Source organism: Coregonus lavaretus (genome assembly GCF_964263955.1).
Source record: "Coregonus lavaretus genome assembly, chromosome: 12".
In the NCBI taxonomy this organism is placed as follows: domain Eukaryota; kingdom Metazoa; phylum Chordata; class Actinopteri; order Salmoniformes; family Salmonidae; genus Coregonus; species Coregonus lavaretus.
The window spans coordinates 37,622,093-37,637,447 of NC_139999.1; the positions used below are offsets into that span (position 1 = coordinate 37,622,093).

At 42.5% G+C, this 15,355-nt stretch overlaps 1 protein-coding gene across 1 annotated transcript in view; it reads left to right on the forward strand.

The window, feature by feature from the left end:
- Positions 1-330: 330 nt before the first annotated feature.
- Positions 331-15,355, forward strand: part of LOC311138219 (serine/threonine-protein phosphatase 6 regulatory ankyrin repeat subunit C-like) — a 28,257-nt gene continuing 13,232 nt past the window's right edge. Inside the window, exons 1-10 of the mRNA XM_084172895.1 lie at positions 331-459; positions 2,619-2,702; positions 8,479-8,557; positions 8,942-9,012; positions 9,262-9,462; positions 11,287-11,374; positions 11,940-12,082; positions 12,274-12,486; positions 13,976-14,054; positions 14,326-14,440. Coding sequence (XP_084029021.1) covers positions 433-459; positions 2,619-2,702; positions 8,479-8,557; positions 8,942-9,012; positions 9,262-9,462; positions 11,287-11,374; positions 11,940-12,082; positions 12,274-12,486; positions 13,976-14,054; positions 14,326-14,440 — 1,100 coding nt within the window. The 5' untranslated portion in view covers positions 331-432. The remainder of the gene's footprint in view (positions 460-2,618; positions 2,703-8,478; positions 8,558-8,941; positions 9,013-9,261; positions 9,463-11,286; positions 11,375-11,939; positions 12,083-12,273; positions 12,487-13,975; positions 14,055-14,325; positions 14,441-15,355) is intronic.

A 15,355-nucleotide genomic window follows, 5' to 3' on the forward strand; every position in this document is an offset into this window, starting at 1 on the left:
AACAAAATAAAGCTGAAAAATATACCAACACAAAACTACTCCAGCTAGTTTTCTTGGAAAAGACTGATATAGAAGGGTATAACATTCATTGCAGACATATTTTGTTTCTGACATAGTTACTACATTACTAAACTAAAGGAATAATCTGGTGAATAATTGATACATTTATGGATTTTATGGATAGATGTTGGTACACTATTCAAAGTGACCACTGTATGTCGCTGCTGCACAGTGGCAGTGCACTAGCTAGCTTCTACCAACTGCAGCCGTTCAGAAACGCACACTTGTGTCTATCAGAGCAATAACATCAGCGAGCAAACACGGAAACAGAACGAACCCTTCCCCGAATAATTACCACAATAAAACTAAAAATATCGCAGTTAAATCTCCACCCGATCCTAATGAAGGAGCTTCGACCTGACTGACTAGGAGATGGGAATACAAAACATAACAGACCAGGTGGGTAATGCGAATTAACGTCGTTAGCTAGCTAAAACATTCATTTTTTAAACCGTTGCTTTCTTTATCACCACTTCCTTATAAGGGCGGGTTTGATAGCTAACTCACGCTAACTGCGGTGCTTGGCCTTAAACGATGCAGTCTGGTCACATTCTAGATGCTCCAATAAAGTATTCTAACAAGGGACTGTTTGCAAAAATTATGTCACCACTGACTTGTTCGCTTGCTAATGCTAACTAGCTACATTTGGCAATAGGATTTTACACGCGAACGTTAGACCAGCTTGCCTAACCAGTCTATAGTCTACTAAACTGTACGATTTATGATGGAGTTGAGCGGTCACATAAAATTACGTTTTTATCAAAAACCACTGATTTCAGCACCCAAATAATTACATAGAACAATGTCGTGTGTAATTGCGCGCTATTCGTTGGGTGCTGAAATCAGTAGGTTTTGATAGAAACGTAATTTTATGTGATGTCGGAGCTCCAGTCATCCCACACTAGTTGCCGCTCAACTCCATCATAAATCGTGGAGTTGAGGTTAATCGGCTAGCCAGGCTTCCATTCCATGCGGTAGCTAGTTAGCTAGAATTGGCGACGAGTCCTATTCAGATTGTAGCCAGCTAACTGTCTAAGCATTTGGGATTTTATGATTTTCAGCATGAACAACTTGTTCAGACATCAACAACCAACCAATGTATTAAATGCTTAGCTAGCTAGCTGCCAGCTAGGAAACTAATTTAGCTACTGTAGGTCGCTGCAATCAGCATCAGCTATCTAGGGACAGGGCTTTCACTAACAGTGTTGTTGGTAAGGTCTCTAGCTAGCTGCGCAGAATGATTGACTATGTATTTAGCTAGCTAACGAGACTCTACGTTAAACAACTATAAAGGAACTATAATAAGCTAGCTTCACTTCAATCAGCTGTTACTATTGAATCACACTGCGTGATGAGGCGTTTTCCAAGTGCGTTGTGTTGGGTGCATGCAGCTAGCTTGTGAGCAAATCTGACTACTAGTGTCTGTCTGCTTGTAATTCCCAATCAAGTTTAAATAGCTAGTTAATGACGTTCATCCACCCTGTATTATCAGGGAAGCACCACACCTATATCATGCTCACATGTAGTCCGACTATGACGTCATAGTTTTATGTGCTTCAGGAGCACCTTTCAAACAATTTAAGAAATTGGACCATATAGGCCAATTTTTTTTGTATTCACAGGAGGATCAGTATGTCATTAGGGTGGCTTGGGGATAAACATCATTAGGCCAGAATGTATGCATCCACTGCTGTCCGCGCGCGTCTCCACTCATCTCTGCCTTGGCAAAAATCTGTGTTCTCGAACCACATCGCATTTTGTCCCCCAGGACAATGAATGCAAGTCAGTGGTACCTATATTAGCATTTCCCAAATCATGTCCAAATTAAGCAATACGGCCAGAGGAGGTGTGGTATATGGCCAATATACCACTGCTAAGGGCTGTTCTTAGCAGGAGGCAATGCGGAGTGCCTGTATACAGCCATTAGCTGTGGTAAATTGGCCTTATGTCACAAACCCCCGAGGTGCCTTATTGCTATTATAAACTGGTTACTAATGTCATTTTTTTGTCATAACCGTGGTATATAGTCTGATATACCACACATTTCAGCCAATCAGCATTCAGGGCTCAAAACACCCAGTTTATAATCATCTATAAGTAACTTTGAGTCACACAATCAATTTTGAGATACTTAAGGATGATTTGGACAGGAAGGGCGAAAATAAAAAGAGGGGGCTGTACATCAAAACCTCAACCCCCAGTCTAAATAAAAGTTAAACTTTTTTTTTTTTTTTATCATAGTGAGGATATTAATAGTGAGATGTGCAATGTCATTTTGTTCCGATATTAGATTAATTTAATTAAAATAAGATAATTTGACTTCAGTTTTTAAGAGTCAATTACTCAAATGCCAAAATAAAATTTATAAAATAAATTTGAACACAATCTTCAGGGAGCATTTTGCCCCATGGGGGGGGCGGGGCGTTTTGCCCCAATGTTTTTCCCCGATAGAGGGGCAAAACGCCCCGCCCCCCCTCGTAACGTTTCTGTTTTTGCATCTTAAAAACATGGTATTTATTTTAACTCAGAATATTTCATGTGTCTATATTCTCCTCCAGACTCCACTGGTCCAGGCTATATTTAGCCGAAATGCCGAAGAAGTGAAGTTTTTGTTGCACAAGAATGAAGAAGTCAATGCACTGGTAAGATGGCTCGCTACACATGAACATGACCCAGTGTGAATCAACTTCCTCCACATCTTGCACGGTACCCACACTTTCTGAACGGGCCAGCCAGTTAAGCAGGAAGGGATTACCTATCAAATCCTCTACACACTTTGACCTTCCTGTCAACTTTGAATCAGATATAGTTAACATCACACAGAGTCAATCAATCATGCAATTTGGAGCAGTAATGTTATACCCACAATATTTCACACTTCACATTCTTGGTTACAGCTTCCAACAGTAGCTATACATGTTGTTTTCTTCAAGAGCCATCTTGTGAGTGTAAGTTGTATTTTGTGTGTGTGTGTGTGTGTGCACTGAACGCAAGTACACGTGGCCTATGTATTTGAGGACAAGGAGAAGATTAGTTTATGGTTAAGGGATTGATGGGAGGAAAAGCTTAGCAGTGAGGGATTTTGGGCATCTTCCATCCAATTGTGTAGCTGGTCAGTTAAGGTTCCTCACTCATTCGTTCCACCCCCTCTGGTAATCTGACCAGCTGGCTGTCAGATTAAAGGACCCCCCCCCCCAGAGGAAGGTGCAGCAACTATTTCAATGTAATTTCCTGTCCTAAAGAGGAGATGCACGTTTAGGTTCCACCTCCAAATAATGACGAAGGCTACTTATACATATTCACAAATTGGGTGTGGGAATTTCCACGTGGAGTTAATAAACATCAACAAATAGGGCAATGACAGCTGTCGGTGTAGCTAGCATGATAACCTTATCTAGATAGCTATCTTGCTAACCTTATCTAGATAGCTAATGTTATCGGTTGTTGCTGTTTTGTTGTTGTTGACTACACCATATTCAAAAGATTAGCCAGCTGGTGCTATAGCAGGTTCTGGGGCTGGATTTGTCATCATCAATGCTTTAGGGAAAACATCGCCACAGATGGAAACCACTGGCCTATCTTTGACGTCGCCATCTATTATTATCTCCAAAGTTTTGTCATCTTTCATAAATTGCAACCACAAATCCGCCATTGAAATAGTTAGAAAGAATAAGATGAAGCTCCGGTAATATGGATAACTATTGAAAGATAGTTGATATGCGTTTTTCTATATTGTAACGGACACGGTGCAACCTTTGGTAGGTAGGATGCTGGCACGCTTCGGCTGCAGTACAGCAAAGCCAAGTCAGCCCGTGCTCATGGTTCTCACAGTGGAAGTGAAATTATAGGCTACAATGACTTTGCTCTTGATCATGCACGCCACAAATTACATGTAACTAAGTTCCTTGAATTTTATTTCATGGGTGCCTTTTCATTATCTGGATAGACACTTGTGGTTTCTAGCTAATGTTACACCAATAAAAGCAGTGGAGCGTGTAGTGAAGCAAAACTTTAGTGGTCAAAACCATCGACCTTGGGCAACAGGGAGCAGGTTTGCAAAATCCTATCATATCACACAATTTATACCATTTATAAAATGGTCAGATATAGATACAGAACCAGTCAAAAGTTTGGACACACCTACTCATTCAAGGGTTTTTCATTATTTTTACAATTTTCTACATTGTAGAATAATAGTGAAGACATCAAAACTATGAAATAACACATGGAATCATGTAGTAACCAAAAAGTGTTAAACAAATCAAAATATATTTTATATTTGAGATTCTTCAAAGTAGCCACCCTTTGCCTTGATGACAGCTTTGCACACTCTTGGCATTCTCTCAACCAGCTTCATGAGGAATGGTTTTCCAACAGTCTTGACTTCCCACATGCTGAGCACTTGTTGGCTGCTTTTCTTTCACTCTGGGGTCCAACTCATCCCAAACCATCTCAATTGGGTTGAGGTCAGGTGATTGTGGAGGCCAGGTCATCTGATGCAGCACTCCATCACTCTCCTTCTTGGTCAAATAGCCCTTACACAGCCTGGAGGTGTGTTTTGGGTCATTGTCCTGTTGAAAAACAAATGATAGTCCCACTAAGCACAAACCAGATGGGATGACGTATCGCTGCAGAATGCTGTGGTAGCCATGCTGGTTAAGTGTGCCTTGAATTCTAAATAAATCACTGACAGTGTCACCAGCAAAGCACCCCCACACCATAACGCCTCCTCCTCCATGCTTCATGGTGGGAACCACACATGCGGAGATCCTCCGTTCACCTACTCTGCGTCTCACAAAGACATGGCGGTTGTGACCAAAAATCTCAAATTTGGACTCATCAGACCAAAGGACAGATTTCCACCGGTCTAAAATCCATTGCTTGTGTTTCTTGGCTCAAGCAAGTCTCTTCTTCTTATTGGTGTCCTTTAGTAGTGGTTTTGACCATGAAGGCCTGAAGCATTCGACCATGAAGGCCTGGTTCACGCAGTCTCCTCTGAAAAGTTGATGTTGAGATGTGTCTGTTACTTGAACTCTGTGAAGCATTTATTTGGGCTGCAATCTGAGATGCAGTTAACTCTAATGAATTTATCCTCTGCAGCAGAGGTAACTCTGGGTCTTCCTTTCCTGTGGCGGTCCTCATGATAGCCAGTTTCATCATAGCGCTTGGTGGATTTTGCGACTGCACTTGAAGAAACTTTCAAAGTTCTTGAAATTTTCCGGATTGACTAACCTTCATGGCTTAAAGTAATGATGGACTGCCATAATATGGACTTGGTCTTTTACCAAATAGGGCTATCTTCTGTAATAACTCCTACCTTGTCACAACACAACTGATTGACTCAAACACATTAAGAAGGAAAGAAATTCCACAAATTAACTTTTAATAACACACACCTGTTAATTGAAATACATTCCAGGTGACTACCTCATGAAGCTGGTTGAGATAATGCTAATTTGAAGAATCTAAAATATATTTTGATTTGTTTAACACTTTTTTGGTTACTACATGATTCCATATGTGTTATTTCATAGTTTTGATGTCTTCACTATTATTCTACAATGTATAAAAGTATAAAAAATAAAGACAAATCCTGGAATGAGTAGGTGTGTCCAAACTTTTGACTGCTACTGTATATATAATTATTTGTATTTTACTATACAGACTAGCTAAAAAATAAGTGAAAATTGAAAATGTTCTGGTAAAAACTTAAAAACAAAGCGGAGGTGCAAAAACACCACTTTGCACCCCCTATTTTAATTTGCTCCATGGCTCAGGTGGCCAAGTGGACACAAGGCTGTTTGGCTCATCTCAGTCATGAAGAGGAATAACTTTGCAGCTGTTTCTGATTAATAAACAAATGCCATGCTGGTCGGTGGTAACATCAAAATTAATCCCAGCCCTAAAAAGAAATGTAGGTTGAAAATAATTTGTATGTCATATCATAGGAAAATAAACTGCATTCACACGGATTTGCACGAAGTGGGCATTTTGGATTTGTCACTTCAAGGCCAAATATACATTGAGCTCCAAAAGTATTGGGACAGTGACAAATGTTTTGTTGTTTTGTCTCTGTACTCCAGCACTTTGGATTTGAAATTATACAAGGTTAAAGTGCAGACTGCCAGCTTTTATTTGAGGGTATTTTCATCCAACCGTTTAGAAATTACAGCACTTTTTGCACATAGTCCCCCCCCATTTTAGGGGACCAAAAGTATTGGGAAAAATTAACTTAACTTTCTACTACTTTAATACATTTAAGTGTTTTGGTCCTATATTCATAGCACGCAATTACTACATCAAGCTTGTGACTACACATTTATTGGATGCATTTGATGTTTGTTTTGGTTGTTTCAAATTATTTTGTGCGTATTAGAAATGAATGGTAAATAATGTGTTGTGTCATTTTGGAGTCACCTTTTATTGTAAATATGAATTGAATATGTTTCTAAACACCTTTACATTAATGTGGATGTTTCCATGATTAAGGATAGTCCTGAATGAATCGTGAATAATGATGAGTTACAGATTTACAGAGGCATAGGTATCATAAAGTAAAACAATGCTAACATCCTCTGTTATTGTAATGGTGAGAGGTTAGCATGTCTTGGGGGTATGATATTTGTGCATCTGTAACTTTCTCATTCATCATAGTCATTGTATTATTTAAAATCCAAAGTTCTGTAGTACAGAGCCAAAACAACAAAATGTGCCACTGTATAATACCATCGTCTTTCAGCTCGAAAAAGTGGATTTCTACTGGTGTGGGCGTTTTAAAGAGCCCTGACACCATGCTCTAGGTCCACTTTACTTACACACACACACACACAGGCAGCCTTCACTTTCAGTTTCACAGGAGTTGAAACAGGGCGAGGCTGGGGCGCCTAATGTGAATAAGGGTGTGTAAAAAGGAAAGAAGCTTCTACAGTGGAGAGGAAGGGTTCTCAAATTGCTGAGCGGATGCTTTAAATCAGCACTGGTTCAAATATGGCTTGGTGCCAGCTATGGCTTGTAGCTGCAATTTGTCAAATGTCACAACAAAACTTAAACCAGTAAATCAGTTTCTATTATATATTAATATACTTTGCATTTGCAATGGAGTCAAATATTATACCACTGTAAATACTCAGTTGTGGCCACTAGACCTGGGGCTGTATTCAATCACTACCTAAAAGTCAAAGAAGAAATTATGTTCTAGCACCGCAAAAAAACAGGTTTGAATTAATATGCAGTTGAGCTTCTTGTACTTCACTTTCACATGGTTAACATAGTTTGGTTGCCTTAATGCATCCAAACATTAATTCTTGCAGTGCAAGACAGATTCAATATTTGACTTGTACGACCAAAACCCACAGGGACCCTTGTCCATAAACAGCCTCTCCTCCTGGAGGCCTAAAATTCTCACACGGCCTCCTTCAGTCAGTCAGTGATTGAATGATGTGTATGGAGAATAAGACAGTGATTTCCTTACTAGAGCTGCAATGAGTGAGGCCTGAGCCATGAGTCATTCACTGGTGGGTTTACACTGACTGCACACATTCCAGTAGGGAGCACAGGGTCAGCTAACAGGCTAGAGATGCCTGAGAAATGTTACTCACTGAGGTGGATTTCAGGCCCTTCTTTCGTTGCCTGGCTACCCAGACTCCTTGCTCCGGCCAAAGGCTAACGTTAGTTTCTTCTCCGCAATGAGTCTGGATCTGAGTACTTCCCTATGTTTTCTAGAATGGAATCACATTATAACCATTCTGATTGGTTCCAAAAACCAATTGGTTAGGCCAGCGCCAAAACACACGTGGGTATGCTGCGTTTTGAAAATGTGGGACTCTGTTAGAGATTATCCAATCGCTGAGAATTTATGTACGATGCCCCTCATTTAGACGTCCCCACAAACGTCTTCAACGATGGCAGTCTCAGACTGAAGTATGTAGCAAACATATAGAGCAGTGGAAGAATTCAGTTTAAGTCGTCAGGGAACATCATTCAGTTTGCAGAAGAAAAAAATAAAATCAGGTCTAGCTCCCTGCAAAATTATTAGATACAGCAGACCTAACCCCGACTGATCATTTTGTGTGAGATAAAAGTTCCACTGTGCATTCATACTGAATATTCTGAGGACCTAGGCTACAGGCCAACATGTATGACAGACCTTTTTACTTGAATTTTTTGCAGGTTGATGGCAATCTATTTCTGTATTTTCAATATCCTGTAATTTAAAGCTATTTTACGTAGTTGGTATCAAGTTCAAACCTGTCATATTGTAGCATGTCACATTTTATATTCTTTCGCTTTGGGGTGTATCATTCAACTCACTGTTTTGTTTTTAATACACTGCCTTGGGATGATGTTATCAGAACCAACAGTGGGCTTAAATCTGGGGTCTTGCTGACTGTTGTGTCTCTGTCTGCTGTCTCTCCTCAGGACCAAGAACGCCGAACCCCCTTACATGCTGCTGCGTGTTTGGGCGATGTTCACATTATGGACCTCCTCATTAATTCAGGTAACGTTCTCAAGCATGAGACAGACAGTTTTCAGAGTAATTTGCATTATTCACTCAATTATCCCTATCCTATTGTTGAATAAAGGACAGTTAATCATATTATCTGTTAGAATATACAACCAGCATTGAAAGCCTTCACTCTAGTCAATGAGGTTGAGAAGCCCTATCCTAAAGGCAGATACTGATAATGAAACCAGATAAGTGTGCAAATGTTACTGACCATCTGAGGCCCATTGTGATTGGCTGAATTGGCTCAGATTTTCAACACTTATCTGCATATGTTTTTTCTATTGGTTGATCTGAGCTACAGAATAGTTGACTGAGTTTGCCCTCTATCTCTCGCTTTCTCTCTCTCTCGCTTACTCGCTCCTCTCTCTCTCTCAGGTGCTAGTATTAACGCTAAGGACCAAGGCTGGCTGACTCCCCTGCATCGGGCAGCTGCCTCACAGAACGAAGTAAGACCATCTTTGCATGACAGTGCCATGTGAAGGGCAGGTCAAATACAATATGTAAAACCTGCTACAGTCATTTCACTGGAATTCCTCATCAGTCTTAATAGCAATTCTCAGTGCTCATTTTCTTAAATTAATCTGCCATACTGATTACCTATCACCTCTCCTTCCTTGAATGAGTAGCTATATGAATGTCGTTGATAAAGTCACACTCCTCATACTTGTTATTTATTCTCCTACCGCCTTTCCCAGAAGGCCGTGGGGCTGCTGCTGAGACAGGATGCGGAGGTCAATGCCCGGGATAAATTCTGGCAGACGCCGTTGCACGTGGCTGCGGCCAACCGGGCCACACGCTGCGCTGAGGCCCTCATCCCCAAGCTGAGCAGCCTGAATGTGGCGGACCGCTCCGGCAGGACGGCCCTGCACCACGCTGCACACAGCGGCCACGTGGAGGTCAGGGGTCACAGCTGGGTTTTATGGTCATAGGGTGGAGGGTTTTGAGTAATACTGAAATGGCACCCAATCCCATATACAGTGAGGGAAAAAAGTATTTGATCCCCTGCTGATTTGGTACGTTTGCCCACTGACAAAGAAATTATCAGTCTATAATTTTAATGGTAGGTTTATTTGAACAGTGAGAGACAGAATAACAACAAAATAATCAAAATGTTATAATTTATTTGCATTTTAATGAGGGAAATAAGTATTTGACCCCCTCTCAATCAGATAGATTTCTGGCTCCCAGGTGTCTTTTATACAGGTAACGAGCTGAGATTAGGAGTACACTCTTAAAGGGAGTGCTCCTAATCTCAGTTTGTTACCTGTATAAAAGACACCTGTCCACAGAAGCAATCAATCAATCAGATTCCAAACTCTCCACCATGGCCAAGACCAAAGAGCTCTCCAAGGATGTCAGGGACAAGATTGTAGACCTACACAAGGCTGGAATGGGCTACAAGACCATCGCCAAGCAGCTTGGTGAGAAGGTGACAACAGTTGGTGCGATTATTCGCAAATGGAAGAAACACAAAATAACTGTCAATCTCCCTTTGCCTGGGGCTCCATGCAAGATCTCACCTCGTGGAGTTGCAATGATCATGAGAACGGTGAGGAATCAGCCCAGAACTACACGGGAGGATCTTGTCAATGATCTCAAGGCAGCTGAGACCATAGTCACCAAGAAAACAATTGGTAACACACTACGCCGTGAAGGACTGAAATCCTGCAGCGCCCGCAAGGTCCCCCTGCTCAAGAAAGCACATATACAGGCCCGTCTGAAGTTTGCCAATGAACATCTGAATGATTCAGAGGAGAACTGGGTGAAAGTGTTGTGGTCAGATGAGACCAAAATCAAGCTCTTTGGCATCAACTCAACTCGCCAGGTTTGGAGGAGGAGGAATGCTGCCTATGACCCCAAGAACACCATCCACACCGTCAAACATGGAGGTGGAAACATTATACTTTGGGGCTGTTTTTCTGCTAAGGGGACAGGACAACATCACCGCATCAAAGGGACGATGGACGGGGCCATGTACCGTCAAATCTTGGGTGAGAACCTCCTTCCCTCAGCCAGGGCATTGAAAATGGGTCATGGATGGGTATTCCAGCATGACAATGACCCAAAACACACGGCCAAGGCAACAAAGGAGTGGCTCAAGAAGAAGCACATTAAGGTCCTGGAGTGGCCTAGCCAGTCTCCAGACCTTAATCCCATAGAAAATCTGTGGAAGGAGCTGAATGTTCGAGTTACCAAACGTCAGCCTCGAAACCTTAATGACCCAGAGAAGATCTGCAAAGAGGAGTGGAACAAAATCCCTCCTGAGATGTGTGCAAACCTGGTGGCCAACTACAAGAAACGTCTGACCTCTGTGATTGCCAACAAGGGTTTTGCCACAAAGTACTAAGTCATGTTTTGCAGAGGGGTCAAATACTTATTTCCCTCATTAAAATGCAAATCAATTTATAACATTTTTGACATGTGTTTTTCTGGATTTTGTTGTTGTTATTCTGTCTCTCGCTGTTCAAATAAACCTACCATTAAAATTATAGACTGATCATGTCTTTGTCAGTGGGCAAACGTACAAAATCAGCAGGGGATAAAATACTTTTTTCCCTCACTGTATAGTGCACTATTCTTGACCAGGGCCCGCATAGTGTCCACTATATAAGGAATAGGTGCCATTTCAGACGCAGCCTAGGTGCTGAATTGGTCTTCCTCTACTCAGAAAGGTGGCTTACTGTGCTCGTTTTAACTCAGTATCTCCTGTCTGTTTCCAGATGGTGAATTTGCTCCTCAACAAAGGGGCCAACCTGAGTGCCAGTGATAAGAAGGAGAGGCAGCCAATCCACTGGGCCGCATACCTCGGTGGGTGGGACCTTAGAACGGACACTTTTCCTGACATTGACACACTTTCCTCCTTGTTCAAGAGGGTTGGCCTGAACAAAGGCACTGAGCAGATTCACTGATCTACAAATCAACTTGCAAACTTCCCATCAAGGGATTAGGGTTGTCATGATACCAGTATCCTGATACCATATTTTCCATGGCAAAAAAGAAAACACAAATTGGATTAAACTCTATTGTCCTATAAAAAGCTACTTTATGTACAATTGTGGGTGCTATAGCTTGCAAAATAAACATGTGACTCTAGGTGACAAATTAATGCTGTTCGGTTCTAACGTTAGGTCGGTTTTCCTCAAGAAATTAAATCCACTTCAATTTTTGTTTCCTTGCCACGATAATTCAGAGTATTGTGATACTGGTAGCGTGACAACCCTACAAGGGATACTTGTATACAAAGAAAAGCAAATCTGTGAAAAATTGCATATCCTCACGCACAAGCAGAAAATTGCCACGGCTTTCGTTAACCTGTCTGTGTCTGTAGTGTCTGTATGTTCCATGAATGTATGGTTGTCTCCTCTTCCCTCAGGGCATCTGCAGATCGTGAAGCTACTGGTGTCGCGGAGTGCGGACGCCATGTGCAGGGACAAGCGCGGTTATACCCCACTCCACGCCGCCGCTGCCAGCGGCCAGATTGAGGTGGTCAAGTACTTGCTGCGGCTGGGGTCAGAGGTGAGGGGCCAGGGTGTGGGGCTTCCTATTATTGAATTCTTTGCTTGTGTGTTTTTTTGTTTTTTACAAAAGTGCATTCCTAGTATAATTTAGGTTAGGGCCTATCAGGAAAATCTCCAGGCCCTATAACCTTCCCAACTCCCACCACCATCTCTAGTCAAATTTCTGCCTTCTCTTTGTCTCCACGTCAGATTGATGAGCCTAATGCCTTTGGGAACACAGCGCTCCACATGGCGTGCTACACGGGCCAGGAGGCGGTGGCCAACGAGCTGGTGAACCGCGGCGCCAACGTCAACCAGCCCAACCACCACGGCGGCACGCCGCTGCACCTGGCCGCTGTCTCCACCAACGGGGCGCTCTGCCTCGAGCTGCTAGTCAACAACGGTGCTGATGTCAACATGCAGGTCAGTCAGAGGAGACCAGGGAAATGAGGGAATAAGGGATTGGTTTCAACCCCAAATGGCACCCTATTCTTTATATAGTGCACTAATTTTGACCAGAACCAAAAAAGTATTTGATCCCCTGCTGATTTTGTACGTTTGCCCACTGACAAAGACATGATTTACATTTACATTTGAGTCATTTAGCAGACGCTCTTATCCAGAGCGACTTACAGGAGCATGATCAGTCTATAAATTTAATGGTAGGTTTATTTGAACAGTGAGAGACAGAATAACAACAAAAGAAATCCAGAAAAACTCATGTCAAAAATGTTATAAATTGATTTGCATTTTAATGAGGGAAATAAGTATTTGACCCCTCTGCAAAACATGACTTAGTACTTGGTGGCAAAACCCTTGTTGGTAATCACAGAGGTCAGACGTTTCTTGTAGTTGGCCACCAGGTTTGCACACATCTCAGGAGGGATTTTGTCCCACTCCTCTTTGCAGATCTTCTCCAAGTCTTTAAGGTTTGGAGGCTGACGTTTGGCAACTCGAACATTCAGCTCCCTCCACAGATTTTCTATGGGATTAAGGTCTGGAGACTGGCTAGGCCACTCCAGGACCTTAATGTGCTTCTTCTTGAGCCACTCCTTTGTTGCCTTGGCCGTGTGTTTTGGGTCATTGTCATGCTGGAATACCCATCCACGACCCATTTTCAATGCCCTGGCTGTGGGAAGGAGGTTCTCACCCAAGATTTGACGGTACATGGCCCTGTCCATCGTCCCTTTGATGTGGTGAAGTTGTCCTGTCCCCTTAGCAGAAAAACACCCCCAAAGCATAATGTTTCCACCTCCATGTTTGACGGTGGGGATGGTGTTCTTGGGGTCATAGGCAGCATTCCTCCTCCTCCAAACACAGCGAGTTGAGTTGATGCCAGAGAGCTCGATTTTGGGATCATTGACAAGATCCTCCCGTGTAGTTCTGGGCTGATTCCTCACCGTTCTCATGATCATTGCAACTCCACGAGGTGAGATCTTGCATGGAGCCCCAGGCAAAGGGAGATTGACAGTTATTTTGTGTTTCTTCCATTTGCGAATAATCGCACCAACTGTTGTCACCTTCTCACCAAGCTGCTTGGCGATGGTCTTGTAGCCCATTCCAGCCTTGTGTAGGTCTACAATCTTGTCCCTGACATCCTTGGAGAGCTCTTTGGTTTTGGCCATGGTGGAGAGTTTGGAATCTGATTGATTGCTTCTGTGGACAGGTGTCTTTTATACAGGTAACAAGCTGATATTAGGAGCACTCCCTTTAAGAGTGTGCTCCTAATCTCAGCTCGTTACCTGTATAAAAGTCACCTGGGAGCCAGAAATCTTTCTGATTGAGAGGGGGTCAAATAATTATTTCCCTCATTAAAATGCAAATAAATGTATAACATTTTTGACATGTTTGAGGTAAATCAATTATTTTCATAACAAGAAATGTTTTTGTTTGTTCTCTCTTTCTCTCACAGAGTAAAGAAGGGAAGAGCCCTTTGCATATGGCCGCTATTCACGGGCGCTTCACCCGCTCCCAGATCCTTATCCAAAACGGTAACCACACACATTATAAAACACAATATTATCACACACTACACTACAAATACAAGAATAGCGTGTTTGTGAAAAGTGCTTGCAGTATTTCAGGGAACAAACTTCAGTTGAAGCGCACCAGCCAAACATACCCAACACTCATATCCTCCAGCCCATAGCAACCACAACAACTCCAACAGCCGGATGTCATCTCACAACTTTGTGAAAAACAATATGGTGCAAATCTCCTCTGTCCCTAACCACATCCCCTCTCTCTCTCTCCTGTGTGCAGGTGGGGATATCGACTGTGTAGATAAATATGGCAATACTCCTCTTCACGTTGCTGCTAAGCACGGCCACGAGCTGCTGATCAGCACCCTGATGACTAACGGTGCTGACACAGCCAGGTGAGAGAGTGTTTTCCATAAGCGCGGCTACTTTCCACTTCATAAATTAACTAGTCTTCTTGTCATCTAAAAGTTTCAATTTGCTAGTCAGAAAAGTCCATATAGCCTTCTCCTGCTAGAATGAACGGTATGCATCTTCTAGTGATCTACTAATAGGACAGGCGCCTGTCAGTCATAAAGCAAGCAATGACAGGGAAACACTGCAGGGCCCAGTTTCCCAAAAGCATCTTAACACTAGAACCGCCATAGGCCAACGGCCACTGACTTGATTTTGTAAATTTAAAAAATCAGCCCCCCAAAAAAGCTATGTTCTGTTCTTTCCCTGACTTTTCCTAAACGTTTGTATTTTACACTGCTCATTTGTCCGAATTTTTAAATCACAAACAAAAAAGTATTTAGAGCCTTTTACCCGTTTTTTTTTTTTACATCCAACTTAACCCGCTGATGAAAACAAATTGAACTCTTAGGCCTGAATGCCAAGTGTCATATCTGGAGGAAACCTGGCACCATCCCTACGGTGAAGCATGGTGGTGGCAGCATCATGCTGTGGGGATATATTTCAGTGGCAGGGACTGGGAAACTAGTCAGGATTGAGGGAAAGGTGAACGGAGCAAAGTACAGAGAGATCCTTGATGAAAACCTGCTCCAGAGCACTCAGGACCTCAGACTGGGGCAAAGGTTCACCTTCCAATAGGACAACGACCCTAAGCACACAGCCAAGACAATGCAGGAGTGGCTTCGGGACAAGTCTCTGAATGTTCTTGAGTGGCCCAGCCAGAGCCCGGACTTGAACCCGATCATACATCTCTGGAGAGACCTGAAAATATCCATGCATCCAAACTGACAGAGCTTGAGAGGATCTGCAGAAAAGAACGGGAGAAACTCCCCAAATACAGGTGTGCGAAGCTTGTTGCT